At 46.1% G+C, this 27476-nt stretch overlaps 1 protein-coding gene across 10 annotated transcripts in view; it reads left to right on the top strand.

Annotated features, from left to right (window-relative positions):
* The first annotated feature begins 959 nt into the window (after window positions 1-959).
* The window catches only part of LOC119652234 (dedicator of cytokinesis protein 1), a 187299-nt gene continuing 160782 nt past the window's right edge, over window positions 960-27476 (top strand). For 7 of the 10 annotated variants that reach the window (XR_005249522.1, XR_005249521.1, XM_038056206.1 and 4 more), the window contains exon 1: window positions 961-1366. Coding sequence is in view for 8 of the 10 variants with exons in the window: in XM_038056206.1 (XP_037912134.1) it covers window positions 1321-1366 (46 nt within the window). In the remaining 2 variants the exon portion in view is untranslated. Of the gene's footprint in view, window positions 1367-27476 lie in introns of all 10 variants that reach the window. The other 3 variants (XM_038056199.1, XM_038056204.1, XM_038056203.1) reach the window with 1 other exon arrangement.

Here is a 27476-nt window from a genome sequence, read left to right as displayed (position 1 = left end):
GATTATACGCTCGCCACCATCATTGCGCGCTCCGAGCCCCTTTCTCCCATGGCACCTGTTACCGTCTGCCTTTTCACCCACATGACCACTAAGGTCGCCGGCAATGATTATATAATCGTCAGCAGGCACGTGGCAAGTCTTTTCATCGAGAAGTTGCCAGAAGAAATCTTTCTTGGCATCAGGTTGACCTGTCTGTGGTGCGTACGCAGTGGAGAAGTGAATAGTGCGATCAGCTGATATAATGGTGAGCTTCATCAGCCGATCATCAAATCGTTCGACTTCTTTAATGGCATCACGGAAACCCTCTGAGATGGCAATGCCAACACCATATTGAGTGTGTGGGCTACCAAAATAGAGAAGTTTGTAGCCACTTTTACCGCGTTCGCGTTCAATGTCGCAGTTTTTGACACCATACCATCGGGTTTCTTGCAAAGCGCAGATATCAATGCAACGAAGGGTTCTTGCGAGTTCCTCCGTCTTTCCAGTTAGGGTACCAACATTTAGCGTGCAGACACGTATTTGTTTTGTTTGTTTTGTTCGGACCAACTTGCTTACGTCCTGACGCCGTCCATGAGTCAAGAACCCTTGCCCATTTCTCGACAAGACCGGGACCCTTCCTGCCGCGTCGACTGAGGTGGACGCCCTAGCATTTCTCTGAGGCTTGTGACTCAATCCGATCATCATGTTTGTAACGACATTGTATGCATTTTCTTGGTCGGCCTGTCGCGGGACCTGTCACTAAGAAAGATCAGGTAGGATTTAGCATTTAGCATCTCAACCATTTCCAGTAAACTCACCCCCATTCGTCCATAACGTCTTCAGTTTGAAGAGCATTTCAAATCCACCGTCCAGCAGATGTCACCCGCGTGTTCGCATATTACTGCTCCGAATTTTCGAAGCATCGTTCCCCGCCCCAGTCCGACAGTTTTGAGTGAAGCGAGCGAGCGCTCCCATGCGTCATTTCTGCTCATTCGCATCGCTGCCGTTCCGTCCGCCTGTCGTTTACCTGAAACTCTGTGTCGTTGTGGCGTATTTTCGTGGTCGTTCAGTGTTTCAGTGAATTCTGTGTTTATTGCGTGCAGCCTCCGAGAGCGAGGGCCGAACATGACGCACAACAACTCGTGAGGAGTCCACCGAAATGTCGATTACGGGCGCGATCCGTTCGTGAAAGTTTCCTGGCGTTGTGCAGATCGTTCGCCGCGACCAATGGTGTGTTGTGAAAGAAGAGTCGATGTGAAGTCAATGGTAATTGTGTGGCGCGTTGTGCTTGCGAATTGTGCGAACGAATATTGTGACGAGCAGTGAAAAGGAGCAGCCCAGATGGCGGTGTGGAAGGACGTAGGCGAGCCGTATCTGTACGGAATCGGTACGTAGTCTTGGCATTGACGTTTCTGTGGCACGGCCCTGCCCTAGTCTCTGGTCTCCGCTGTGTTTACACTCCCCAGCGTCGCTACGTTGTTGTGTCGTGCAGGGGGCTGTGGGGAGCTCCTCCCCTTCACCCGGTGCAATACTTGTTGCTCGGTCGGCGTCCTGGGACAGACAACCCGGCAGTTCCGTGCACGCGCACCTGTCAGGTGTCCTTGACGTTGACAGGCCGGTGCCGTCCTTTCTCCTCAGACGACGAAGACCCGGAAATCAGTTCTCGGCGAGGCCGCCCGCGGAGTTTTGAACGAAGTCGATCGAGAGGTGATGAATAAGCGCCTGGCGTAGTAAATCGGGCGCAATTCATGCGATTCGGAGCTGGGGCACCTCCACCAGGCTGAAGTCAGGGGGCAAGAAGCCCACGGTCGTTCGGGAACTCATCATAGGAAACTGAATCAGCAGCGCAGCCCACGAGCTTGTTGGGTGCATAGAAAGTCAGTTGGATGCTTCGGGCGGAAGCGGGCAAGTGACAGTGCAGGGACACATCCAAGACTGCGCGGCTCTCGCAAGCCATACGACTGTCGCCTGACCGCGTTCGATGCTACTTGCGGGCATGAAATTCCAATTTTATTGTTTCACAATGAAATTCCGAGTTGGTGGCTGCGATGTGACATGCATTGTTGATCGCTGCTTTCGGGTCGAGTGCGTGTTGCCTCTACTTTTGCCCGGAACGCCTTCAATTGCTCTCCTCCGAGGCACTGCTCCAGGTTCTTGTCATCTTGCTCGACTCCGCGACATAATTTTACAATAATTTCTTCGAAACCCATTGTCTGTGCTCTTCCGCCTTTTCCTTTATTCGAGCATTATGTGGGCAGTCACCGCTACGACAATGCCGTCACCAGCGGCTCGTAACTTGACTTTCGCCGAAATTCCCAGAGCCGGCGCCAACGGCTTGACTCTGTACACAATTGGCTAATGCGCGGCTCTTGAGACAATGCGCCAAATGGGGCGCGAATTCCACTCGACAATAAGCCATCAAACACGCCAGATAAATCCGATTTGATATCTCCCAGCGGTTTGACGCGACTCTTATCTGTTTGCCAGTGGCAAGCCGTTAGCCGCCCGTTTCTTGTTGTCTCCCGCCTGCTGGCATCTTCCCGGCCCCAAAGACTCGGACTCTAATCAGATGCGACAAAGTCAGACTAATTGTCCGGGAATGTGAGATGATTGGAACGGGCTTGCGCTAGATAAAATGAACTCTAAGTGGTAGCCGGGCTGCGAACAAACAAAAGAGTTTAATTGTCGAGCGGAAGACGGGAAGTTAAGTAACGTTTCAAGCGGTCAAGTTGATATGCTTAATTGGGAAAAATTGAGGGTGTTGTCCCAGTGAGGGCAACCTTTTGCGGCTTTCAATCCACCCAAGTATCACATCTTCCAATTCTGACTGAATTTCCGGAGAAAAATTCCGCAATAAGTGGCTGGTCTGGGTCCATATCAGAACTCAACAAAAAGTCCAGCTGCGAGTGGAAATCCCAAACTGAATGCCTCACAGAAAAGCTAAAAAGATATTTGTGGGTAAGTCACAGACTGGAAACCGCAGACAGAATAAGGTCGGTAGGACCAACTTTGAACCAAATCGACCGCCACATCAGACTAAAACTTGGGGGAACAATGATGCATTACCATTGCCGAAGTTCGCCCTCTTTTGAAGATTGAAAGGAAGCAAACAAGGCGAGATCTAGTACAGGGAACAGTGCGGAGGAGGTTTTCATCTACGCATTTGATCCCTATTCTCTGAGAGCAACGGGGTAAGATCGCTGATATGGAGGACTTGGAAATATATTTCAGCCAATTAGGTTTGACGGAAGACCCAGGCCAGAAAGCCTATAAGGGCAATATCTATGGCAGGAAAAGAAGATGTGGCAAACCCTGCCTCAAATGGAGGGTTTGGATAGGCCAGGACACCAGACAGCTTTTGGGGATATCGCCTTAGTGGAACTCGGCGCAAAACCGAGATGCCTGGAGCTCCTTATTAAGGCAGGCCTATACCGGATACCAGTTGATGCACCGTTGATGATGAATCCAGGGATTTGAAGAGACAAAAATAGCGATTTAAGGTCCCCGACTTTTTACGTCTGATAAGGATAAGAAGGACCACGAGTGCTGGCAGATGATAAATAGGAAATTATAAGAGTCTTGATGGGGTGGTTGTCCTAAAACAGGTTAACTTTGTGGTATCGTTCTTATTTTGACAATAGTTTTTAGTCGTCAGTGGATAGGTAGCAGTTAGTCGTCACCTCGATGTACTCGTATGTGTTACGTTAAGCGAGGCAGATATGGAGCAAAAAGTTTTTTTGTTAGATAGGAAGGTGAAATCCATTTACGCACAAAGCGCCGGACTTCTATTTCAGACTACCGACTAAAATATTCCTTTGGAGCGTCCAGGACTCTGACCCGGAACCGTTTGACACATTAATTCAGGCCACGCCTATTCAGTATAGGAGCAAAACCCCGTGGATTCATGGAGCCTCAGCTACTCTGGCATCCCTTCTATCTTTCTCCTTCTTTTTCGCCTTAAGAATGCCCGTGTCATTCGGCTCCACGTATCCTCTCTGCAGCATGGCCTCAATTTTAGTGTCCGGAGACGCAATACACCCTTCCATCGCAAGGTGATGCCGATGACGCTACCATTTTCTGCAGTAGAAAAAGGTGTGACAGGCATCATTCATCACGTCTTTCCAATAAATGCAGTCGGGCGATCGTGATTTTCCGATTGTGTGCAGGTACGATTGAAAATACACATTTCGACTGAGCAGCTGGTTTAGGTAATAGTCAACCTCACTATGCTTTCGATTGAACCACGGTTGCACGTCTTTTATGAGATGCGCGGTCCATCTACCTCTTTATTCTTTTCCCAAGATTGCTGCCATTTGTGGAAACTACGAGCTCTCTTTCACAAGCGACAGCTTTCTTATTTCAATTGCCTTTTCTGGGATACCAGCCAAGCTTCGGTTTGGCAGCATGAAGGGCAATCAGAATAACTGCCGCGATCACAATTATAGCTTGTTCCGAGACGGTACGATAGGCAGACAAAATTCGCAGAGCCCCACGTCTATGTATTTGCGCTAGACGCTTACGGTTTATTTCCTTACTGAGGCAGACCGCCCAAACTTCGGAACCGTAAAGGAGGATGGACTGAACCGCACTTATCAGCAAGCGACGCTTGCTGGATAAGGCACCTCCGACATTGGACATCAACCGGCAAATCGCAGCTTTGTCCGCGGTGTTGCAAATCTTCTCGAAGATGCCCATCTTCGTGCCTTTCATGATCATGATCCCGGTCAGCACAACAACTTTGGTTTTCTATAGAAATAGGGAAAATCGATGCTCAGCCATCCACTTTCTTACTCGCCGTACGTGCGGTAACCACTGCCACAATATCATCAGCGTACCCGACAAGATGCGATTCATCAGACATCTCGAATCGTAGAAGACTATCGTATAAGGCGTTTCCAAGGTCCGGGCCTGCGTTGCTCCTAATGTCACCTTCATTTTGCGCTGTCCTTCCCCGTTCTCGTGGAGTAGGGCACGCACCTTTAAATAGTCTCTCGACATCCGCAATATGTACGCTGGAGTATGGAAACAATTTTCCAGGGACTCGAGCATGTCGCACCCCCTCGCAGAATTGAAGGCATTTCTTACGTCGAAGGTCACAAGGACCACCACTCGTCGACTCTGGTAACTATGTGCCTCGGCCAGTTTTACCACTTGGACCACCTCCTCAACGTCATCGCGCTCTAAAACCATACTGTGTTGGTGAGTAGTCTCTCGCAGCACACATTGCGTCAGCTACTCGAGGTTTGATGAGCTTCTCAAGCAGCTTCCCCCGCTGTGTCCGACATACTGAGCAGACGATATGCTGACAGCGTCTCGGGGTCGGTTTTAGTTCCTTTGCAGTGAAGAGTGGGCATTCTTCACGATTTCTTCCATCTCCGCTGCTTCCATAGAACAGGGTAATCAATGGGCCTCGGGATTTTTGGTAACCAGCTTATACCCACGGTCACATGGCTCTCTGTTTACGTCGTTGATTAGCTCCTGTCAGCAGCGTGAACCTGTTGATTTTATGACGAAGTTCCTTTTTCCGACTTAAGAGTATAAGTACCCTGCGGGTCTAAGCGTTACCTCGTCTTGGCCTCTTGTGAACTGAGCAATCCCCCGAAGTCTTAGGCAGTTCCAGTGGTAGGGTTCATCGTTGAATGAACTAGTGAATCTCTTGAGAGAGCTTCGACAAATTTTCCGGTTTTCCGATGTTCCATTTTAGGTGGAAGAATCGTTTGTCACATCGAAGGCAATGATGATCACTGGCCGTCTTCCAGTATCTCCCATCGTTGGATCGCTGATATTTACGACTCCGTAGCAAAAGTTAAGTCAGGGATAGTACCCTCGCTACCAGGGCGTCGTAATGTCGGAGTGCTTCCGGCATTTAGGGCAATGAGTCCTGTCCTGGAGGCCATCTCCAAAATGTGTCTCGCGATTGTGGTTGAGACATGGCCCAAGCTTGCGTAGATTCGCTCGGTGTGAGGTAAACGCTGAAAAACGTCACTCCCGCCAACGAACCCAGACGAAGCCGTCTTCTCGACAATGGGCCCGCATTTTCAGGTCAATCGTTCCGGACGGAGGCAGCTGTAACATTAATTTGAAAGCCGTTAACACGAGATATCACCCCCGTGCGCTAAGACAACAGAATGCCACAGCTCATGTGCAACCTACACCGAATCGTTTGCCAAATTATAAATCAATGCCATGTCAGGTCGAACCCGTTTATTAAAGCTATGAATTGTAAGTTCGATTTTAGGCCTATTTTAGAAAGCTTTTGACAGGTTATAGAATACCCTGAATTGAAGGTTAATGCAGAAATGCGTGCCGGTAAGAATACAAACGCAGTGGAGGTTTCGAGAAACAGTAAAGCGCGCTAGTAACGTTTTTTAAGGGGCGTGGATGGCGGTACAAACTGGGCCAAATACAACTCAGTCAAGTCTAGGTGATTAAGCAAAGGAATTGTCAGGCTGCTGTTGTGACCTCAGACTTCCTCGTCAATGAATTCGTTCCAGTTGGTATGAGCGAAAAATGTAATTCTTTTGTGTATTTGTGTTTGTAGTTGTGAAGAGAAAAACAGTTTGAGTTGAACTGCAAAGTTGTCAGACATGTCTGGCATTGTTTTACATAACTGCACCTGAAAAGATCGTCTGGTTTCCTCAGACAGCAGGAAATAGTCAAGGATGGACTGACTAGTGGGTTTTGTGGGTGTATCGGGTAGGACCACCTTAAGCTGGCTGCGTATCCATTTGAACAGGGTTACCCCATTTCGTCTATTTGCCGTATCGCCCCAGGAAACGTGCCTTGAAGTCGCCACCGAAAATAAGGTACTACTGCAAATCGGCCATGATGTTTAAGTCATGATCCAGTTGTTCAGTTGCATTTTATGTAGATAGAGACTATCAATATGGGTTTATCGGTAGTTTTAACTAGTGCTGTTGCAGCGGAAGAAGTTAACAGGTTGCCGATGACGACTTCCTCAAATTCATAGGCTTTTCTGATTAATAGGGCGGCGCCTATGTTGGTGTAATTTCGGATAATGTTATATTCGGTGAATTTCACATTATGCCTACGCTTTAGGTATGTCTCCGAAACGCAAAAGAATTCTGCTTTCACAGGGTTAACCAACACTTAGGCTGAGAGCAGCGATGAAGAATTGAATGTTACGACATTTAACTCCATAAATTCAAGATGAGTTTAATAGCAACGAATTGCCGCTGTTCATTTGTTTGGGCTGAAGCAAGGGCTTCAACTACCTGTTTGAAAGCTTGAAGTTTGAATAGGGATATATTGGGTTGTGGTTGTGAGAACTGCTCCCTTAGCGGTTTGACGGAGTGACAGCTGTGCCACAGTTTGCACAGTTCTTTGGTCTTCCCGGTTTCGGCTGCTTCTTTTCTAGCTATAAGTTTTAAGGTTTTGTCTAAACACAAAACCTTATTAAAATCGGTTTACTGTCTGTCCGTCTGTTTATCTGCCTGTCTTTCTGTCTGTCTGTCTGTCCGTCACACGCATTTTTCTTGGAGATGGTTACAGCGATTTTGGTAGAAAGCTGGGAACTGTGAACGCTCACGCATACAGTGAGTTACATCCTTTTACGACGAATTTAAGGGGGGGGGGGGTCTCCATACATGCAAAAGGTGGGTGTACATTTTTTTTTCATCAAATATAGTCATGTGGGGTATCAAATTAAAGGTCGCGGTTAGTACTTTTCGAAGCCGGTCTTAGTTTTGACATTTGTTGTAAAGGTGGGTAGTGCGGGGGGTTGAAATTGATAATTCCTTTAAGGGGGCCATTCTTAGAAACTGCCCAACCGAAAAATCTGTAAAAAATCAGGAGACTACCACTATATGGTGCCTGGGTTCCGAAATACCTTCCATACTGATATCTATACAAATAAAGTTAATGATATTTTACTATAATTTTTAGTAATTGACCACAAAACCCTCCTTAAGTTCATGCTAGCACTACGAAATAGGGTATAATATAGAGCATGATCTCACCAAGTTTGGTGGAAATCGCACTATTACTAACAAAGTTATAATACGTCAAAGTTGTCGCTTCTTTGCAAATTCAAGACTATGAATGTCAATATCATCCGAAAGTGGATATTCTCACATAATATATGGATATATTGGGTGCTACGTACTAAGAAATACACAAAACCTTTCGTACCTGAAGCGTTGAGCTTCCGGTTTCCCGACTTGTTTTTATAGGACAAGCCTCGGCGATAATTAGTTAGATGTCCGGTTTGACCACAGTTGCAACAATGCGATACCTCTGTCGTGGATCTTGGGCATTCCCCACGCGAATCTGTGCACTAATGAGCAATTTTAGGCATGTCCCCGAAATTTTGGCAGTTGTAACACTGCACTTCTTCATAACTCCTTGAAGGAAGGAAGGTTACTTTTTGGTGAAGAATGTCTTTCACTTCCGCAACTTCATTAACTTATTGGGAGGGCTCAAAAGTGACTAGGAAAAGTCCGGAGTTTTATCCAACTTGATCAAAAACTTTGCCACTGAACGTAGTTTTAATTGTGGGTGCTTTGCGTTTAATTCAGACATGATATCTTCAGGGTCTGTTACCCTGTGAGACCTCTGATAATCATTGGTAATATACTCAGAGTTGGAAGGGCTCGAGAGGTGAGCCCTTATTTTCTAATCAGCGTGAATATTTTCGCGTGATCATCAACTGACTCTGAAAAAAATACCCCTTATGTTTTTTAAGGACGCTTTAAGACCTTTTTCTGGAGAATTTTCAAAAATTTGAATACGCTGATATTATACCCTGCGATTGCAGGAACTTCTCCCTTTTTAGGCTTAATTGGACTAGGTGGGAAGGGCGATTTGATATTGCCTGTGGGACACTCACAATTTTTGCACTAATCTGATTCTTCTTTGGGTCCCGACGTTGAACGAAACTGAGTGGATCACCATCTTCTTCGAAAACATCTATTACTACTGGAGTGGTGCGGCCAGATGCTGTTGACACCGATGAGCCTGGTGTGGTCAGTTGTGCTGCAGGGACTTGGACAGGGGGTTCAGTTAGTATTTGATAAATATAAGAGAATTTTTGAGTCAAACAGGAGTAAGAGAGGCAGCTTGGCATTTTTTTGAGAGGTTTTCAGAGAGATATGACATAAGGGTGGGAGGGATAGTCTTCCTCAAACGATGTAGGCATGTATACTTAAAGACCGAAGAGCATGCCTACTTTTTCGGAAGCTGATGCAAAAAGTGGCTAGCCACACGGTGTAGATGGACTAAAGGAGGAAGGCTTTCTCGGAAAATTTTTGCAGGCCTTATTTTTAGTACGAGTCATGTTCTGCCTTGGTTGACGCCAAATCTACCGAGAAGGTGCCAAGGAATTTTGACTTTATCGTGAAACATAGGCATCCAAAATGTTTATTCAAGGCACGGGTCGCTCTTATAATTTCATAATCTTTGTTCACAATTTATTTATAAAATTTGTGGCTTGTTTTCATGGAAGCAAAAAATGACTAAAGTAAATGTTATGAAAGAGAAGAGAGCATCGCTGGAAAACAAGTTCCATCTGTTAAGTCATCTTAGATGAATTCATTTCTCTGTAGATTATATGCATCAATTTACATAGACATGAATATTTTTCTATTAATCGGGGAGCTTATGACGACTTTCCACCTTTTATTACATAAACTCATTCATCCATCACGGTTATTCTGTCCACGGAAGCCAGCCTTCACCAGAAATATTAATACTACCGCCCCCTACTATTCTATATTCTAGTGATCCACCATCTGCCTAGTACGGTGGTTGCGAAAAAAAAAATTAACTTTGCCAAAATATCTCGCAAATAACTTCATCATTTTAAGATCGGAAATGATTTGAGCAAATAGTCCGATATCCACTTTCCATGTTTGTAAATTTATGTACATATTTAATTGTGAGTGGAGTGTGTATGGGGCTGGGGAATTTGTTATCCATAAAGAAACCAATAAAGTATCAATGATTTCTACGCATTTAGCGTAACGTGTTTTGCATTGGCGGATCTCGGTACAAGATCAGATTCAGCAAAAACTTGAATGGAGAGTGGCCTACCAAGAGGCGCTTCGTCGCCATCTATGGCAATTTAAGTTTATAGTCAAGAGTTGAGAAGATTCAGATATCTGGGTAAACGAGTCTTTTATTAAATGGAAGATTTATTGGATTGGATTTTTTATCAAAAAAACAGTTGGATTGAGATATAAAGAGAATATCTTTAGTTATCAAACTTGAAAAGTTTATCTTTTGGGTCCAATTCGCATTGCTTATCCATCCACAAAGAGAAATCTCTTCTAAAAAACAAAACCCGCAATACTCCCTGCCCTATCCGGCCTGTGCAATCCATTTTAACATTGCAACATGTTTTTCCATACGTACATGTGAACTTTATACCCTTTTGATTGTTAAATTGAAATTTTATTAGAATGGAATTGAATTTGCCCGGGAAAATCTCCGAATGTTAGGCAACGCAAAGAATAAATGAAGAAATGAATGAATACTCGCCGACATGCATGCAAGGCATCAATTAGCTGTTTTGTAGTAAAATTTGTATCTATCGTCTTCTATGCGGGCCTATTGAACTGTAATTTGTTGCAGCCACGGATGCAAGTATGGCAAATGGGACACTTAGATTTGAAAAGATCGTGACAATCAGTGAGTGCGTTTGTTGATGTGTGATGATGTATTCTCGCAGGAATTGGGCTTTTGACAAAGTAATGAGGCAATAGGTCCTTAGTTTTCCAATCTTTCACTGAATACTAAGTACTGCAAAGTGTTGAAGTATATCTGTATTGCATAGTGATGCGCATTTGACAGATACCTGCGGTAATCTCGATTATTTCCAAGATTGATGTTAGTCGCAGGTAGTTATCGGCATCCTGTGTAAATGATAGCTGCACCTGATAGGAAATGAATTAACATCTTAATTATAGTCCAAAGGCTAGCACTCAGATAGAACCAAGTTGTAAGCATAGACGAAATTACGCATTTGTAGGCGGTTCGAGGGTTTGCCCAGTGAATTTTATACAATCTGCCCCTTGTCGAATTCGCAGCCTAGCGCTATTATGAAAAAGGATGACATATCTAATGGAGATACCTCCTCTTTTGCTTCGATAGGCGGCTTTCGTTGACTTAGTTAGTCAGTTAGTTTGGTTAACTGGGGGGAGCCGCAGCCCCGAGCACTCAGGCCATTGTTAGGCCCATTGTACTATCCCCGTAGTTGCCTATTCAATGGCTTCCCGCCTACGACGTTCGCAGGCTTTAGCGAATCTGAGAACATTCTCCAGAGGCAGAGAGTGTGCAGATTCTTCATTGAAGAAAACCTTGCCAAGGTGTCTTCGTCTGAGATCTGAGGATGCCGGACAGCTGCATAAAAAGTGCAGGGCCGTCTCCGAAACCACTACCCCAATCTTTTCCATATTAGTAGTAGTTTAAGGGGCAGTGTCCCGTCAAAAGCCCTACTAGGGTTTTCATGCCCGACTTCTTAAGAGACAACAAAAATGCCGCTCTAGTGGCCCTAGGCTCCTTCACAAGGATTTTCGCTTGCCGACAAGAGTCCAAATTTCTCCACTCGGTTGCGTGAATCCTTGCAATTTCACTCTTCAGAGTAGACTTGACAGTAGATGGTCGGATTCCAAGAGCTGGTTCTGGCCCCACCATTGTGGATCCAGATCCTTGGCGAGCTAGTCTGTCAACCTCCTCATTGCCGGCGATGTTAGAGTGCCCCGGCACCCACATCAGGAATGTTTCGTTCAGTCGGCCAAGTTTCAGCAGCACCTGATGACAACTCCACACCAACTGGCTTGATATGTTGTTGCCATTTAGCGCTGATAATGCCGCCCGACTGTTGGAATAGATTCGAATGGTGCGACCCCTCCATTTCTGTCGCAGACATTCTTCTGCTGCCAATGAAATGGCATATATCTCCGCCTGGAATATGGTCGTCACTTTTCCCTGCACCTGATCCATCCTCCATGACTGACCCGTCGGTGAAGATTATTAGGTCTGTAATCTGAAAAGACTCATGGCCACTTGTCGACCATTCTTCTCTTTCGGTGATTACGACAGTATATGTCTTTTCAAAGACGAATCTGGAAACCATATGATCGGTCGGCATTAGGGCTACCGGATGTTTTTCAAGGAATTTCCAGATAGACGCATGCCCGTTGGATTGGCCGCCTTTCCACGCCCCAATGGTATCGAGCCTATATGCGTCGTTGGCCGCTTTCCGTTTCACCTCCAAGTGAATTGGGGGTGAATTTAGGATAGCTTCAAGTGCCCCAGTCGGCGTAGTACTCATTGCTCCAGTAATACTTAGGCAACCAAGTCTTTGAATCTGCGTTAGCAGCTCCCTGCTGTTAGCAAAGTTCAGTCTTGGCCACCAGACGATGCATGCATACATCAAAATGGGTTTTATTATGGATGTACACATCCAGTATATCCGTTTAGGTGAAAGTCCCCAGGTCTTACCTATCGCATTCCTACAGCACCAGAGCAATCTGCAGGATTTCTGATATTGTTCCTGGATATGGTGCTTTCACGTTAACTTGGACTCGAAATGTGCTCCTAAGTACTTGACTGTTTGTGCCAGCTGGATTTCCGCCCCTGCTAAGGTGGGTAGCGTATAGCTACCCCACCTGACGTTCCTAGTGAACATAACTAGTCCAGTCTTCCTAGCGTTCACCGTGAGTCCATTGCGGAGGCACCAACTGTGGATTACTTGCAGAGTTGCATTCAAGCGGTCACATACTGTGTCCGCAAACTTGCCGGTAATTATTACGGCTAGGTCGTCCGCAAATGCTTGCGCGAAGACTTTTTTGTCCTCCAGGAGCCACAGCAGGGTATCCATCACCAAGAGCCATAACAGTGGAGAGAGAACCCCTCCCTGTGGGCAGTCCCTGAGACATCCTGCTTCAATAGACTTCTGGCCGACCGATATGTGGATTTTTCTCCACTCTAGCATGTGAAGGATCCAACTGATTAGCAGCGGTTCGATTCCATGCTGTCTTGCCGCATCACAAATTGCCGCGAATGAGGCATAATTGAAGGCACCTTCGATGTCCATGAATGCGCCTAAGGCGTATTCTTTTTCGGACATCGCCTTTCCAATTTTTGCCGTAAGTTCATGGAGTACTGTCTCTGTGGATTTGCCTTTCTGGTAGGCGTGTTGCCTATGGTGAAGTGGCCACTTAGGAATGTGTGTATCCCTTATGAACCGATCTACTAGTCTTTCTAGTCCTTTTAGCAGAAAGGACGTTAGGCTGATCGGTCGAAAACTTTTTGCGTCTGTGTAGGTGGGTTTTCCTGGTTTGGGAATGAACAACACCTTCACATCCCGCCATTTAATTGGAATATAAGCGTGTGCTAGGCATGCACGATATATATTCCGAATGTGTAGACCCATGGCATCCATTCCCTCTATTACTAACGCATGGATGATGCCATCCGGACCTGCAGACTTGTATCTATGGAACGAGTTAAATGCCCATTTCACTCGCTCCAGTGATACTACTTTGCATGCCAGATTCCAGTCTCTCGGTTGAGGGCTGTATGCACCTGTTGGCCCCGAGATTAGATTTTGGATGCTGCCTGGGAAGTGTACTTCAAGCAAATGATTTGCCGTTTCTTCATCGCTTTCTGTGCACTTCCCATTCTGTAAACGTAAATAACCCAGTTTCTGGCTACGTTCTTTGACCAGAATCCGCTTCAGCTTTGAGGTTGCCTCAAGAGAGTTAGTCTCTTCGCAAAAGCGTCTCCAAGATGATCGTTTGGCCGATCTTATGCTCCTCTTTAGAGCCTTCTGTGCCTCTTTATAGCGATTGCAGCTAGTGCTTGATTCACCCTTCAGTGCACGATTGAGGAGCATCCTTGTCGTTCTCCTCTGTTTTGCCAAATCCGAGTTCCACCATGGTGTTTTACCCTTCTTTGGCATCTTGAGTGGACAGCTTTCTTCGAAAGCTTCTCTCATGCTAGTTGTGATCATCTGGGTTGTCTTCTCAATTCCAGTAAGGGATTTGATGCGCTTCCCAGGGATCGTGATTCGGGCGCTCAATTCTGTTTGATACATTACCCAATCTGTCTTCCTCGGATTCCGAAATGGAGTGGGTGGAGGTGGATCCATGCCCATAACGAAATCAATGCGTCTGTGATCCGAGAGTGTGATATCGGTTGATACTCTCCACTCTCCGATCAGAGCCGCGATGTCAGGAGATGCCAACGTGATGTCGATGACCTCTCGCCTGACCATGTTGGAGAAAGTGGGTTCATTATCCACATTTAGGATCTGTAAATCGGTTCCTAATAGATACTGCAGTAGTCTCGATCCTCTTGCATTGATGTTCAAACTTCCCCAGCATATGTGGTGAGCGTTGACATCACATCCTGCTATTACCCCCATGCCTCTACTTTTGGCATATTGGATAGCTCTGATGAATGTTCCACTGGGAACTTCTTCTGCGTCGTAGGGGAAATATGCAGAGCACCATAGTATCTCTTTATCTCCCTGTTGACTTTTTACGGTTAGCTTAGCCGATGTGGTGTCGTCATCACATAGGTCGTTAACCAGGTTAGCCTGGAAGTCTTTGGAGGCAGGTGCGGGGTCGATCGCTTCTATTGGCATACAATAGGTCAGCATGTTGGAAGTTTAGGCCCCTGATTGCCCCACCAACAACCCACGGTTCTTGTATGAGGTATATAAATGTCTTGTAGCTATTGATCCGACGACTGATAAGTGCAGTCACCGCTTTACAGTTTCCTCCTAAGCTGTTCGCACTGCTCAGTATCGTAGCCGGATGGATTAGAGTCGTCATACAGGACCCATCCATCGGCTTCGATAACCTTGATTGCAAATGAAGGCCTAGCCGTTGCCGGCCGAGCCCTCTTTGCTGCCTTTTGTGTCGAAGAGTTAGGATCATCCGAGGATCGCTGCCGCTTCGGTTTCCTCTTAGCCGCAGGTGCCCCGAATGCTCCTTTCTCCTCAACCTTGGCACAGCTCTTTGGTTGTGCGTTGCCAGGAGGCGGTTTGCTCGAAGGCGGTTTGCCCGGAGGCGGTTTGCCCGAGGGCGGTTTGCCTGGAGGCTGTTTGCCCGAAGGCGGTTTGCCCGGAGGCTGTTTGCCCGAAGGCAGTTTGCTGTCCGTGGACAAGTGCTTACCCATCGGCAAGACTTTAGCTTCAGCAGGTGGCGCCGATTGGAGCCTGGGGTCAGGAGTACTGACAGAAGGGGCCTGCTTCGGTTCCTCCGTTAAGGACTGGGTCCCAATTGAATTGGTTCCCACTTGAATAAGTGGGGAATCTGAGTCTAGACTCAGGTTCTCCATCGGGGTTGGATCGTCGCGATCGAAGTTTAATAGTGTTTGCTTTATAGGTTTATGTTTTTGTTTTTTTGTTTTTTCATAGTTGGCTGCCATGGCCACAATTTTTCCGGGGAAAGTAAGTCGATCTCGGCAGAGCCCCTTTTTGCCGAGACAAGGCTAGTTGAAACTGGGGGTCGCCTGGTACCCAGAGTTCACCGTTTACGGCCACATCTTAACCCCTGTGACCATTCAGCCCTCGGCACGGTAGTCACATCTTGGCTTGGGGTTTTGATTACCGCTTGGCTTCAAGTGTCACCTCCCATTTCCTGGACGATCTTCCTTACTGAGCTCCCTCACCACGACAAGGTAGGTAATCGTCGAGGGAATTGACTTACAACAACTGGTAATAGCAAGTCAATTCGTCATACGCCGATCATGAAGAAAATCAATAAGCAACACTCTGTAGTACTAAAAAACGTCCCCAGAACTTTTTCGGCTGAGAGATTAGTGTTGCCTTTGCTGAGCAGGCTTCATCCTTTCTTCGTTACTACTTTCCTACTTCCAAGGATTTCAGCCTGACATGTGATATTAGGTATTCTCCCAGGTGCCTTAACTTACTTTGCACAAGTGCAGCAGAAAAACACCTTTTTTGGGAGATGGGTGTATAAGTTGTTCTGTTTTTTAATAATGAACTATGCTATCGAAAAAAGAGACAAAAAGATGACAGATGGTTTCGTCCAGGGCAGAGGCAATTCATCAGACGCTGCCTCACCTCTGCCCTGAGATGATTGATATGTGTACTCTTTTTAAACTCTGCAATAATTGATGGATCGCTCTGTCAGTTCGGATATTACTTTCCGCACCGCCTCTCATAACACACGTAGTACGGACATTTTTGAAGTATCCTTCGCGGAGCTCGAGATTTATCTTCACTCCCCGTAGGTCCTTTGACTCTGTCTCTTTCTCTAGTTTTAAGGGTAAGGTAAGCCATTTACTTGCTCCTCTCTCTGAGGACAATATGTAATAAGGAGTTTGTTTTCTGTATATTGACTTCATTGAATAAATAAATAAAAAAGACCACTTTTCACGACGTCAGCTTCCTCCAGTTTTCTAACTGGGTCACTGGAGCTCTTCTGAATATGACTATTCGGTATATAGCGATGATTAACGGTGGCACGAAGCCAAGAAAAAGAATCCTGCAGGTCGGCATGGTCCTTCAAACCAGCATGCAAAGGTAACAAGGCGAAGGGTTTTGGTTGGAGCCAGGTTTTTTTTTCAGTCTTCGAATTCCAAGACGCTTCTTGTCCATCTAGCAACACAATAACTACCTGCCTCATGCGGTGCATTTACTGGACAGACATGACAATAGATATGATTTTCATAACTTTTAGGGACTTAACGATAGACAACTTTTACGAATATCCAGAGCAGGACCAGCCGTTCCGAGAATGCATACATACAATGTTAGCGTGTCCTGGGAGCTGGTTTTTCATGGCATGTCTACATCTTTGTCCATTAACTAATTCCACTTTCGCTTTGAAGCATTGACCTACTCAACTCTAAGGGGAATTTCAGGCTGCTGTGTAGTGTATACTGACGCACATTCCCTCTTGAGTAGAGAGTAGCAGATTGTAACAGCGATTACCACCAGTCTCCTTCAGACCTCCTTTTGGGAAGACAATGAATATGTCATTCTAAGAATCCATTTGATGTCTGGGATATTCTTGAATTGGTACGAGTGACCCCACACCGAATGCCCATGGAAGAATTTTGACCAAGAAGTTTAACGAAGACATTTTGATATAATTGCTACATCGTGAACTCGATGTACAGAATAAACTGTGTCTAAGTTATTCAAGAAGGGCGACATTTTAGACAAGCATCTTGTAAGCAGGCAGTCTAATCAATCGCACAGTGAGAACCTTAGGAAATCCTCAGCCTGAGGATCAAACCTTTAGCTTGAATTCGGTCAGTAGTCCACCCTCAGTCACGTGACTACGTGAATATTTCGATCATATCTCCTATACTAACTTCAGAAGCTGCCGTATTGAGGCGGTTCGACTTTCTAACTGTGGATAACAAAAAAACATCGCCGATCATTTCATATGTGATGGGTTGTGGCTTAGCTTTTTTGGGTGGCAAATGTCAGTTCGAAACGTCTCACCATAGGGTCAAAGCTCTTACTGTACAAGACTATGATCTTGCCAGTCCTCATGTATTCCTCGGAAACTTGGGTTCTTAGCAAGAAAAATTGCGAACTCTTGGCCGCGTTCGAGAGAAGAATCCTCCGAAGAATTTTTGGCCCCCTACATGAGGATGGACGATTCCGTAGCCTGCACAATGACGAAATCTATGAGCGATACCATGACCGTCCGGTTGTGGATAAAATCCGGCTCAATAGGTTACGGTGGGCGGGTCACTTAATCCGTATGGATGAAGATGATCCCACCCGGAAAGTCTATAAGGGCAATATCTATGGTAGAAAAAGAAGACGAGGCAGACCCTGCCTAAGATGGAGCGATGGCGTGGGTCACGACGCCAGACAGCTTTTAGGGATATCGAATTGGTGGACCTTGGCGCAAAACCGGGATGTCTGGAGTTCCTTATTAAGTCAGGCCTAGACCGGATACCGGTTGTTGCGCCGTTGATGATGATGATGACCAAGCTCTGTAAATGTCGATATTTCGGGAACAACTTGTATCCTTTTTCAGTGGTCGTTTTGAAAAGCGTCGGTCACACTTAGTTGCGTAAAATTTGTAGTAGGGGTTCTCCAAGGCCTTCCAGCGCATAGTTTTCTCGCTCACACCATTAACTGACAATTTGCTGATTGACTGCCGTGGTACCTCAGAAATTCAGAGGGTGTAACCAAATCTTCTTTTCACTTCTAAAATTCAGGGAATTTCGTGGTGACATTATATGGTAAATCTACCTCGAATCGAATAACTTCTGTTGTCGAGTATTCAGCGCGAACCCATTCGATAATCACTATACTCGTAGATTAATTAACACGCTAGCTAAATCTGGAAAGAGAAATTAAAAAAATACGGCGCACATGTTTTACTGTAAAATTCCCGATCCGATTGCCGCGATCGAGAGGATAGATCCACGCTGGATCGCATCCTCAATCAATGCTTCTCCTGCCTCATATGTATTTTAAGGCGCGCCCTTTGAGGTACTCTCCCTCCCTTGGCATGCCCATGCCGTTATAGTGAAGAATGAGCCTTTGGGTTATGTGTGCTTTGCGCGGTTAGAAATGAGAAGGGAAGCGGAGGTCCTCAAACAGCTGCAATTCAGTGTAATACATTTTACTATAATTTCATACAGATCACCCATGGATACCCATAAATTTAAAAGAATAGTAAAAGAAAAATGAAATTAAAAGGCCATCTCCCTCTGGAGCTCTAAGGGTTAGGTTTACAGGGACAATTTCTAGAAAACTTAATAGCCTTGAAGCACCATTTCGCGCAGAGCTTTTCGAATGATCAGATAACTTATGACGAATGGAGGCGAGGCTCATGTCTTCCTTAAGGAAGTGATGACTACTTTTGTCTAGGGGCTTCTGACACTCTGATTGGGAACCTAATGAAGTCTACAAATCAATCAGTGTCAGTTACATATTTAGTAGGTTTCTGCTGCTCAATTTCCCCGCTTTTCTCACTAATTGCTTTGACGGTGTCGGTTACCAGGAAATTTACCTTTTAGTTCTTTAGATAAACTCGGCGTTTAATTTGAATGGATAATTATACTCAATAGTTTAGTGTCACTTAAAGAAAATTTTTCATTCAATGAGGGCACCAGTCATTGCTTTGAACTTTTAGGAGAATATCTGATAGTTTGAAGCTCCGGAGAGGGATCGCAGGGAAGCTTCTCCCTATAAGCGAACAGAAAACCGAAGTTGACTTCTGTCTGAGGTAACCACTAATTAGTAGCCGTTAGCAGCGTGCTCCTGTGGCGCGGCAGGATTCGCAGCATTCGAAATTTATTTCGAATGTTGCGAGTGCGAGTAAATAGATGGCGCGGATCTATCCACTTTGCGTGGCACGCCAAGGGAGTGGAAGATCTCAAAAAGTGTGCGATGAATAATTTTGTTTTAGGAGACCTGTCACAAATTAAATATATCAAGTTGGGAATTGAACACCGAAGTCTTTTTGAGTTCGTTGAATTAAATAGTAATGTTAATTGTACATTAATGAAAATAACATATGAATTGTTAATTTAAAAATATCTTAAATATTTATAAGAATTAAACTTAGAATTTCAAAAATACATATATGTGAAGAATTACTTAATTGGTGACCCCGGAACTCGCACCAAAACATCAACTACGTAGAAAAGAACCTCGAAGACTCCAAAGACTACTTCAAACGGAAAGTGGATTACGTTCAAGAACAAATCGAGAAGATCGATATGCTCCAAATGCAGAAGTCTCAATTCCTCATTGCTGTGCACGAGGTGTCATATAATTGAAAAACTCAAGCACATCATCATCCCCATCAACAAACCTTCTCTACACAGTGTACTGCGCGACACACGTCGGACCATCACCAGAAGTGGATTTTCACGCGACTTCCCGTACGCACGTCCTCCGGCACAACACCCTTTTCTAATTTCGCTACCATTAAAACGGCAGCCCCACCGCTTGCGGGGAGCGCCCGTCGCAAGATCTAGACTCATCACCATCAGATTACTCGGCTATCGGAATAAGAAGACCCCACGACGAAATACATACCAAGTGTAACCGCTGCAACTTAACGACCTGAGGAAATTCTCTTTAGTTTTACTTTAAAATGCTCGCGTGGCACGCATGTATTTTTCACTCTTCTTTAAGCGTAATGAGTTTGTCCCAACTTTTTGTATAAATAATAATAAAAAAATTGAAATCGCTGCAAGAGACGGCGTGCAAGTGTTTAACATTGCGACCCCTCCATTCTCATTGGTGGTGTTTTTGGTCTGCGCTGGATAGCGTCCGCTTCGTTTTTTCTCGTTTCGTGCGTGCATTTGTGGGTGCGGCCTGCCGTGTCGGTGTAAAGTTCACCGCGTTTCAGAATAAACTCACCGCGTTTGCATTTCAATCTCGTACTTTTCGTGAAACAAGATGTCTTTTGACAATAGGGACGCGGCGGGCCCATCGAACCCGCAAGTGACCGCCCTCGCCGTACGCGTTCCTCCGTTTTGGCGGCGGAACCCCGAACTGTGGTTCGTGCATTTGGAAGCACAATTCCAAATGTCCGGCATCACATCGGACGCGACCCGCTTCAACTACGCGGTGGTCGGCCTGGACGAAGAGTCCATACTTCTGGTGTCCGACGTGGTGAAGTCGACATCGTATGTGCAGCTCAAGAGCGAGTTGATCAGGCGCCTGTCGGCAAGCGAGTCGGCAAAATTAGACCACTTGCTGGCAGGTTTAACCTTAGGTGATCGAACTCCCAGCCAATTGCTTCGTGAAATGAGGCAATTGGGTGGGAGTAAGATCGGCGAAGACCTGATCAAGTCGCTCTGGCTGCGTCGGCTCCCGGAGGGCACCCAGGCGATCCTCGCTTGCGTCTCCGGTTCCTTGGAGGAACTGGCAGCGACGGCCGACCAGGTTCAGGAGGTGTACGTACGCCCAACCTTGGCGGCCGTTCAACCACCGTCGGATGAGGTGGGTGAATTGAGGCGCGAGATTGCTGCATTAACAGCCAGTATGGCCGAGATGAGGGCGACGTTGGACGCTCAGCGTTCGGGCGCCAGATCGCGAGCACGCTCGCGGTCTGCCATCCGAAAAGGGCGATCAGGTAGCAGGTCGTCAAGACAGTCCACGGACCCAGGGATTTGCTGGTACCACCGCAGATTCGGGGATAAAGCGACAAGATGTACGCTACCGTGTAGATTCTCTACTACCGCAAAAAACTAGGTCCGCGGGGGGTTTTGGCGGCGGCCACCCAGAACGCAGCACCACGTCGCCTAACTATTTTTGACCCCCTCAGCAGGCGCAACTACCTCGTCGACACGGGTGCGGAGGTTTCGGTTCTTCCCGTACCCCAGCATCATCAACTTTTCCCTCAACCGCTCAAACTTGCGGCAGCAAATTCCTCCCGCATAAACACGTACGGGTATAGGCAAGTGGACGTGAGTCTTGGCTTGCGTAGGACGTTTTCGTGGCGTTTCATCCTGGCGGATGTCAGCTTCCCCATACTAGGCGCAGACTTCCTGTGTCACTATGGATTGCTGGTGGACTTGCAAAACAAGTCTCTTATAGATTCCACGACCAAACTTAATTCGTCGGGACATATGGTATCTCACCCAGGCAATAATCTTTCCGTTCTTTTAGAAGACATTACCGACTCTCGTGTTCGGGCACTTCTCCAAAAGTTCAGCCAGATTACTACCAACTGTAGTCTCTCCAAACCAGTGAAGCACAATGTGCAGCACCACATTATCACTACTGGTTCCCCGATCTTCTCGAAGGTGCGTCCTCTACCATCTCAGAAACTGGCAATTGCACGGAAAGAGTTTGAACAACTCGTTCAACAGGGTATCTGCAGGCCCTCAAACAGCTGTTGGTCTTCCCCACTGCATATGGTCCCTAAGCCAAACGGCGAATGGCGCCCATGTGGGGATTACAGAAGACTAAATGCACAGACTGTTCCTGACCGATATCCAATTCCACTCATCCATGACTTTGCGCATCACCTCGCGAATTGCCGCATCTTTTCGACCTTGGACTTAACCAAGGCTTATCACCAAATTCCAGTAGCTCCTGAAGACATTCCAAAGACGGCAATATGCACACCCTTTGGACTCTTCGAGTTCACCCGAATGACTTTCGGATTGTGCAATGCGGCGCAAACCTTTCAAAGGTTCATTCACTCAGTCCTGCGAAACCTCGAATTCTGTTTCGTATATTTGGATGATGTTTTGGTCGCTTCTACCACTGAGTCTGAGCACTTAGCCCATCTCGAGTGCATTTTTCAACGTCTCCTTGAGGCCGGTTTAGTCCTAAACGTTGAGAAATGCAAATTCCTTCAACAACAGGTGAGATTCCTCGGCCATTTCATTTCCCCTGAAGGAATACAGCCCGACCCAGACAAGGTGCAAGCGATAACAAGCTTCCCGCGTCCAAAGACAGTGAGGGAGTTGAGGAGGTTCTTGGGCATGCTGAACTTCTACCGTCGTTTCCTGCCCAAGGCCGCCCATCTCCAGTCCATTTTGAACGCGTACTTGTCTGGCCCCAAAACTAAGGACACACGAGAGATCGTGTGGTCTGAAGAGGCTATCTGCGCGTTTGACAAATCTCGTCAACAACTGGCTGACGCTACGCTCTTGGCATTCCCTCTGCAAGATGCACCCCTAGCCGTTTTTGTTGATGCCTCTGACAACGCAGTAGGTGCTGCCCTTCACCAAAAGGTGGACCAAGTTTGGCAGCCGTTGAGCTTCTTCTCGAAGCAGTTGAATCCCGCTCAACGGAACTACAGCACCTACGATCGCGAACTGCTCGCCGCATACCTGTCCATCAAATACTTCCGTTTCTCCCTAGAAGGCAGGCCGTTCACAGTGTTCACGGACCATAAGCCTCTCACGTTCGCTTTGAAACAGAAGCCCGACAAAGCGTCCCCTCGTCAGCTTCGACACCTGAGCTTCATAAGCCAGTTTACGTCGGACATCCAGCACGTGTCCGGGAAGGACAACATTGTTGCTGACGCTTTGTCTCGTGTCTCCGAAGTTAACATCCCCGCCTCACTCGATTTCTCGGCTATTGCCAAGGCGCAAGTGGATGACGCAGCACTTCAGAGCCTCAAGTCCAACCCCAAATACAAATTTCGGGAGTTGCCCATCTTCGGCTCAAACCTCTCGCTCTGCTGCGAAGACTCGGAAAAGGGACCTCGGCCATACATTCCGGCCACATTTCGCAAGGAAGTGTTCCACGCAGTTCACGACTTGGCGCACCCCGGCATCAGGACAACAAACCGGTTAGTCACCGGAAAATACTTCTGGCCCTCCATGAATAAGGATATTAATTCCTGGGCCAGAGAGTGCATCGCATGCCAAAAATGTAAGGTCTCCAGGCATGTTAGGAAAGAAGTGGGCTCATTCCCCCGCACTACCAAGCGTTTCCACACCATACACCTCGACATAATAGGGCCTTTGCGAGACTCGCACGGTTATAAGTATTGCCTCACAATCATCGACAGGTTCACGCGGTGGCCTGAGGCAATACCTCTGAAAGACATCACGGCGCAATCATGTGCTGAAGCCCTCTGTCGAGAGTGGATGCCTCGCTTTGGCGTCCCTGCAGTGGTCATCACTGACCAGGGAATGCAATTTGAGTCCACCCTTTTCTCCGAGTTAGGCAAACTCCTTGGTTTTAAACGCCAGCGGACTACGGCATACCACCCACAATCCAATGGGATGTTGGAACGTTGGCACCGGACGCTGAAAGCCGCCATTATGGCACGCGACGACCCGTCCTGGACGCAAGTCTTGCCTCTCGTCCTACTCGGCCTTCGAACAACCCGCCGAGAGGAGTTTGCTGCCAGCCCCGCGGAGCTGGTTTACGGGGAGAACCCGAGACTCCCAAGCGATCCGGTCTTCGACAAGAGATCGGGTCTCACGGAGTCGGGGTTGGTGCGTCTGCTGAGAGACAATCTCCGACGCATCAAAGCGCCACCACCCACTCGACACTCGTCCATACCTGCCTGTTCGCCCAAGGAGCTGGACACTTGCACGCACGTGCTGATCAGGACGGATGCCGTCCGGAAGCCGCTGCAGCCTCCATATGAGGGCCCGTACCGCGTTCTCGAGCGGGGAGAACATTTCTTCCAGCTCGAGATCGGTGGTCACAAAAAGGCGGTCTCTTTGTCCAGACTGAAACCCGCGTGCGCCCCGAAGCAACGTCGTGTCCGCTTTGTGGATTAACGGCGAACGAAGTTCGGGGATCAGTCGCTGAAACCCCTAGGTTTCATCTGGGGGCGGAGTGATGTGGCGCGGCAGGATTCGCAGCATTCGAAATTTATTTCGAATGTTGCGAGTGCGAGTAAATAGATGGCGCGGATCTATCCACTTTGCGTGGCACGCCAAGGGAGTGGAAGATCTCAAAAAGTGTGCGATGAATAATTTTGTTTTAGGAGACCTGTCACAAATTAAATATATCAAGTTGGGAATTGAACACCGAAGTCTTTTTGAGTTCGTTGAATTAAATAGTAATGTTAATTGTACATTAATGAAAATAACATATGAATTGTTAATTTAAAAATATCTTAAATATTTATAAGAATTAAACTTAGAATTTCAAAAATACATATATGTGAAGAATTACTTAACTCCATCAAAAAAACTGATCCAGAAATCCCGTAGTCTCCTCATTTTTTCTACCTTGAAAAAATAAAATCCTTCGGGATTAACTTTTACAGTCCTTTAATTTTCCTGGTTAGTCACCTGAATTTCATCACGATTCACTTTTACAATCATCTGACTTCCTTCTATCATCGAACAGGGAAAACTCATTTCTCACATCTTTTGTCTCGTAACTGCGTTCACCTAAAATACATCGCACTCACAGTGGCAGTTGCCCTCAAGACAAGTTTATCCAGTCGACGGTCCAGCTGGATCGTGGTAAAGCAAGAGTAATATCTCACCTTTCTAAGCCGGTCCAAGTCCCGATAATTTTTACTCTTGCTGACTCCGACCTTAAACTTCAAATTCAATAATCTGTTCTCATTACAAAATACATACAAGGAAATCAACCCAGCCAGAAGCAAAATATTACGTATCCAATAATATGCAGCCTGGACAAACTTATGTGCAAGCAAAAAGGTCTACGTTTCTTTTTGCCCGGGCATCATTTAAAAAAATATTTTGAAAATAAAATGGAATTTACAGTTTTAAGAGAAGGTACCTGGTGGTAGGTTTTGATAAAGAAAATGAGACATTTGGAGGGTGCTAAAAACTTGAGAAAAAGAGTAAATGCTGCATATTACTAAATGCACTCCCTCGTCAGATTGTCATTGGACGGGGTGAATGAAATTTTGCGCAAGTCATAAGGCCGCGGACGACGCACTTATTCTTGGCTCGACAACCGCAACTTTTCCTCCATTCTTAAGAGTTCTATGGCTATGCGAAAATCTGAACGGCGGCGGGGTGATATTAATGTCAGAGATGTTTCCCTCCATTATGAGTGACACCACGGAAGGATCGTTGCGAAAAGTGTGCCTGTGGGCCGCAAGATCCAAACTCGGTATAAACCCAACCAAAACGCTCCAAGACAATTAAATTTCACCTACCATGGCTGAATGAACAAAGATTGGTTGAAGTAATAAAAACTTGTTGTTTCTTTTCCGTTGGTGTGGGTATTTATTCTTGCAAATACCGATATTTCGGGAACCACTTGTTCCCTTCATCAGTGCAAACAAGGAGAGGTACTAGAAGGGCGAGATTATTCAAGCTGGCTCGCGAGGGGATGTACTCCAGAAAATGTAGCGCTGCGGAACAGTCAAGAGGAGGTATTTACAAAAGAGAAACCTAACTTGTATGGTTGATTTCCCTAAGTTACAAATAAATATTTAAACTTTCAGTCGCAATTTGATGTGGTCTCTCAATTCTAAATGGAAATTTAATCTTCATGTGATGGTTTGAGTGCGGTAGGTAGGCATAAGCGGCCGCTGCGAGAAGCAAAATTAGTGCTGAGGTGGACCGTTTTGGTGCCGCCAACTTTTAAGACCATGGCGGCTGTGGGAAGGACAAGGTGAGTAGAAACTGGTCGTAGTACCCACGAATGATAGGAGCTCAGCCACCTTACAACCAGAGATCTCTTTGAGGTCTCAAGAAATTCTTTTTTTACTCTCCGGAGCTTGCCTCTGGTTACAGTTGGACAACCAAAAAGGAAGTACTTGAGGGTCTCCTCTTCCTTTCAGTGACTACGACAATGTGAATTGTAGGGTATACCAAACTCCCCGTCATTGTCTCATAAAGGCCGATTCTTCTGTCCAAATTAATCCATAATCCTCCACGCGTTTAGGTCCCATTTGTTGGGTGGTTCAACATTAAACAATTTGACAGCTTGGTCATTCAACTTTATTCAACTTATTTTTATGAATTTTAATCTAGGATTGGTCAAGATATCAGTAATCGTTTTAAAAGATTGTAATGAACTTAGAGGAAATAGAAGGGGAATAGGAGGACGATCACCCTAAGTGGCCGAAAACGACCTAGAGGGAAGAGCTATCCCAGAAATGTAAAAAGTTCCCTAAATTGTCGACTCCTTATTCACAACTCCTGCAAAACTCTCGGATGGCCAAAATGCCATCCCAACCTCAAAAATTGTTCCACCTGTGGGGAGAAAAACTTCCACACATGGTGCTTGTTAAGAAAGAAACAACAATCGAGTTGCTCCCCGTCGCAGAATATTAAATAAAAAAAACAAACGAAAGGGATCGCGAGAATTCAATCTTCCTCGTCTGAAGTCAGAGAAGAAAGTGAAGATGAATCATTGAGGACAGAACGGCACAGCATATAGCCAATTACCTCTGTATTCCATCAAGGATTCATCCCACCCGTCACTTCATCCCTACGAAGAAGAAAGAATATTTAGTTTTTTCAAATTCTAAAACAAAGAGATAGCCGTTTCACATAAAGCCAGGAAAAGAGACTCCTCAGAAGCTCGGGCGGCAATACTTTTCAGCAAATAGCCGCAAAGGCCCGTAGATCCAGAGGTTTCTGGATGGCAATAACCTACGAGACGTTAAGTCCCGAAGACAAACACAACAAACGACTAGCTCTTATGGTATTTTACCAAGGATAGGGCAGGAAACTCTACGTTACAAGGTGGGAAAGGAAATTCAGGCTTAGGAACACTTGTTTCCGGGGAAAAAGGCGTGCAACCTAAAACTAGAAATGTGAAGACAAATGTACGTGGAGCCTAGCCGGGAACAATGCTGAAAATTTATTGATTCTCTATCCGACACCACCAAATGAAATTGTGAGCCGGAATAGGTTATTTTCCACTGATTCAGAAAACCTGCAGATAAGAAATTTGGACTGAATCCAGGAGATGTTGAGCCCCACGTTGGGCGCCATTTATAATAAATCTAAAGGAAATAGGAGGATCAGACGATCATCCTAAGTGGCCGAGAACGACCTAGAGGGTAGAACTATCTCAGAAACCTAAAAAGCTGGCGAAATTGAAGGTCCGCTCGTAAAGACTGAAGCGCGAATCTGTCTATTCTAGTCTGTCTGTC

Source organism: Hermetia illucens, chromosome 3 (assembly GCF_905115235.1).
Source record: "Hermetia illucens chromosome 3, iHerIll2.2.curated.20191125, whole genome shotgun sequence".
NCBI lineage: Eukaryota > Metazoa > Arthropoda > Insecta > Diptera > Stratiomyidae > Hermetia > Hermetia illucens.
The sequence above is the reverse complement of the archived record's forward strand: the minus strand, read 5'-3'. Positions and strand labels throughout refer to the sequence as shown.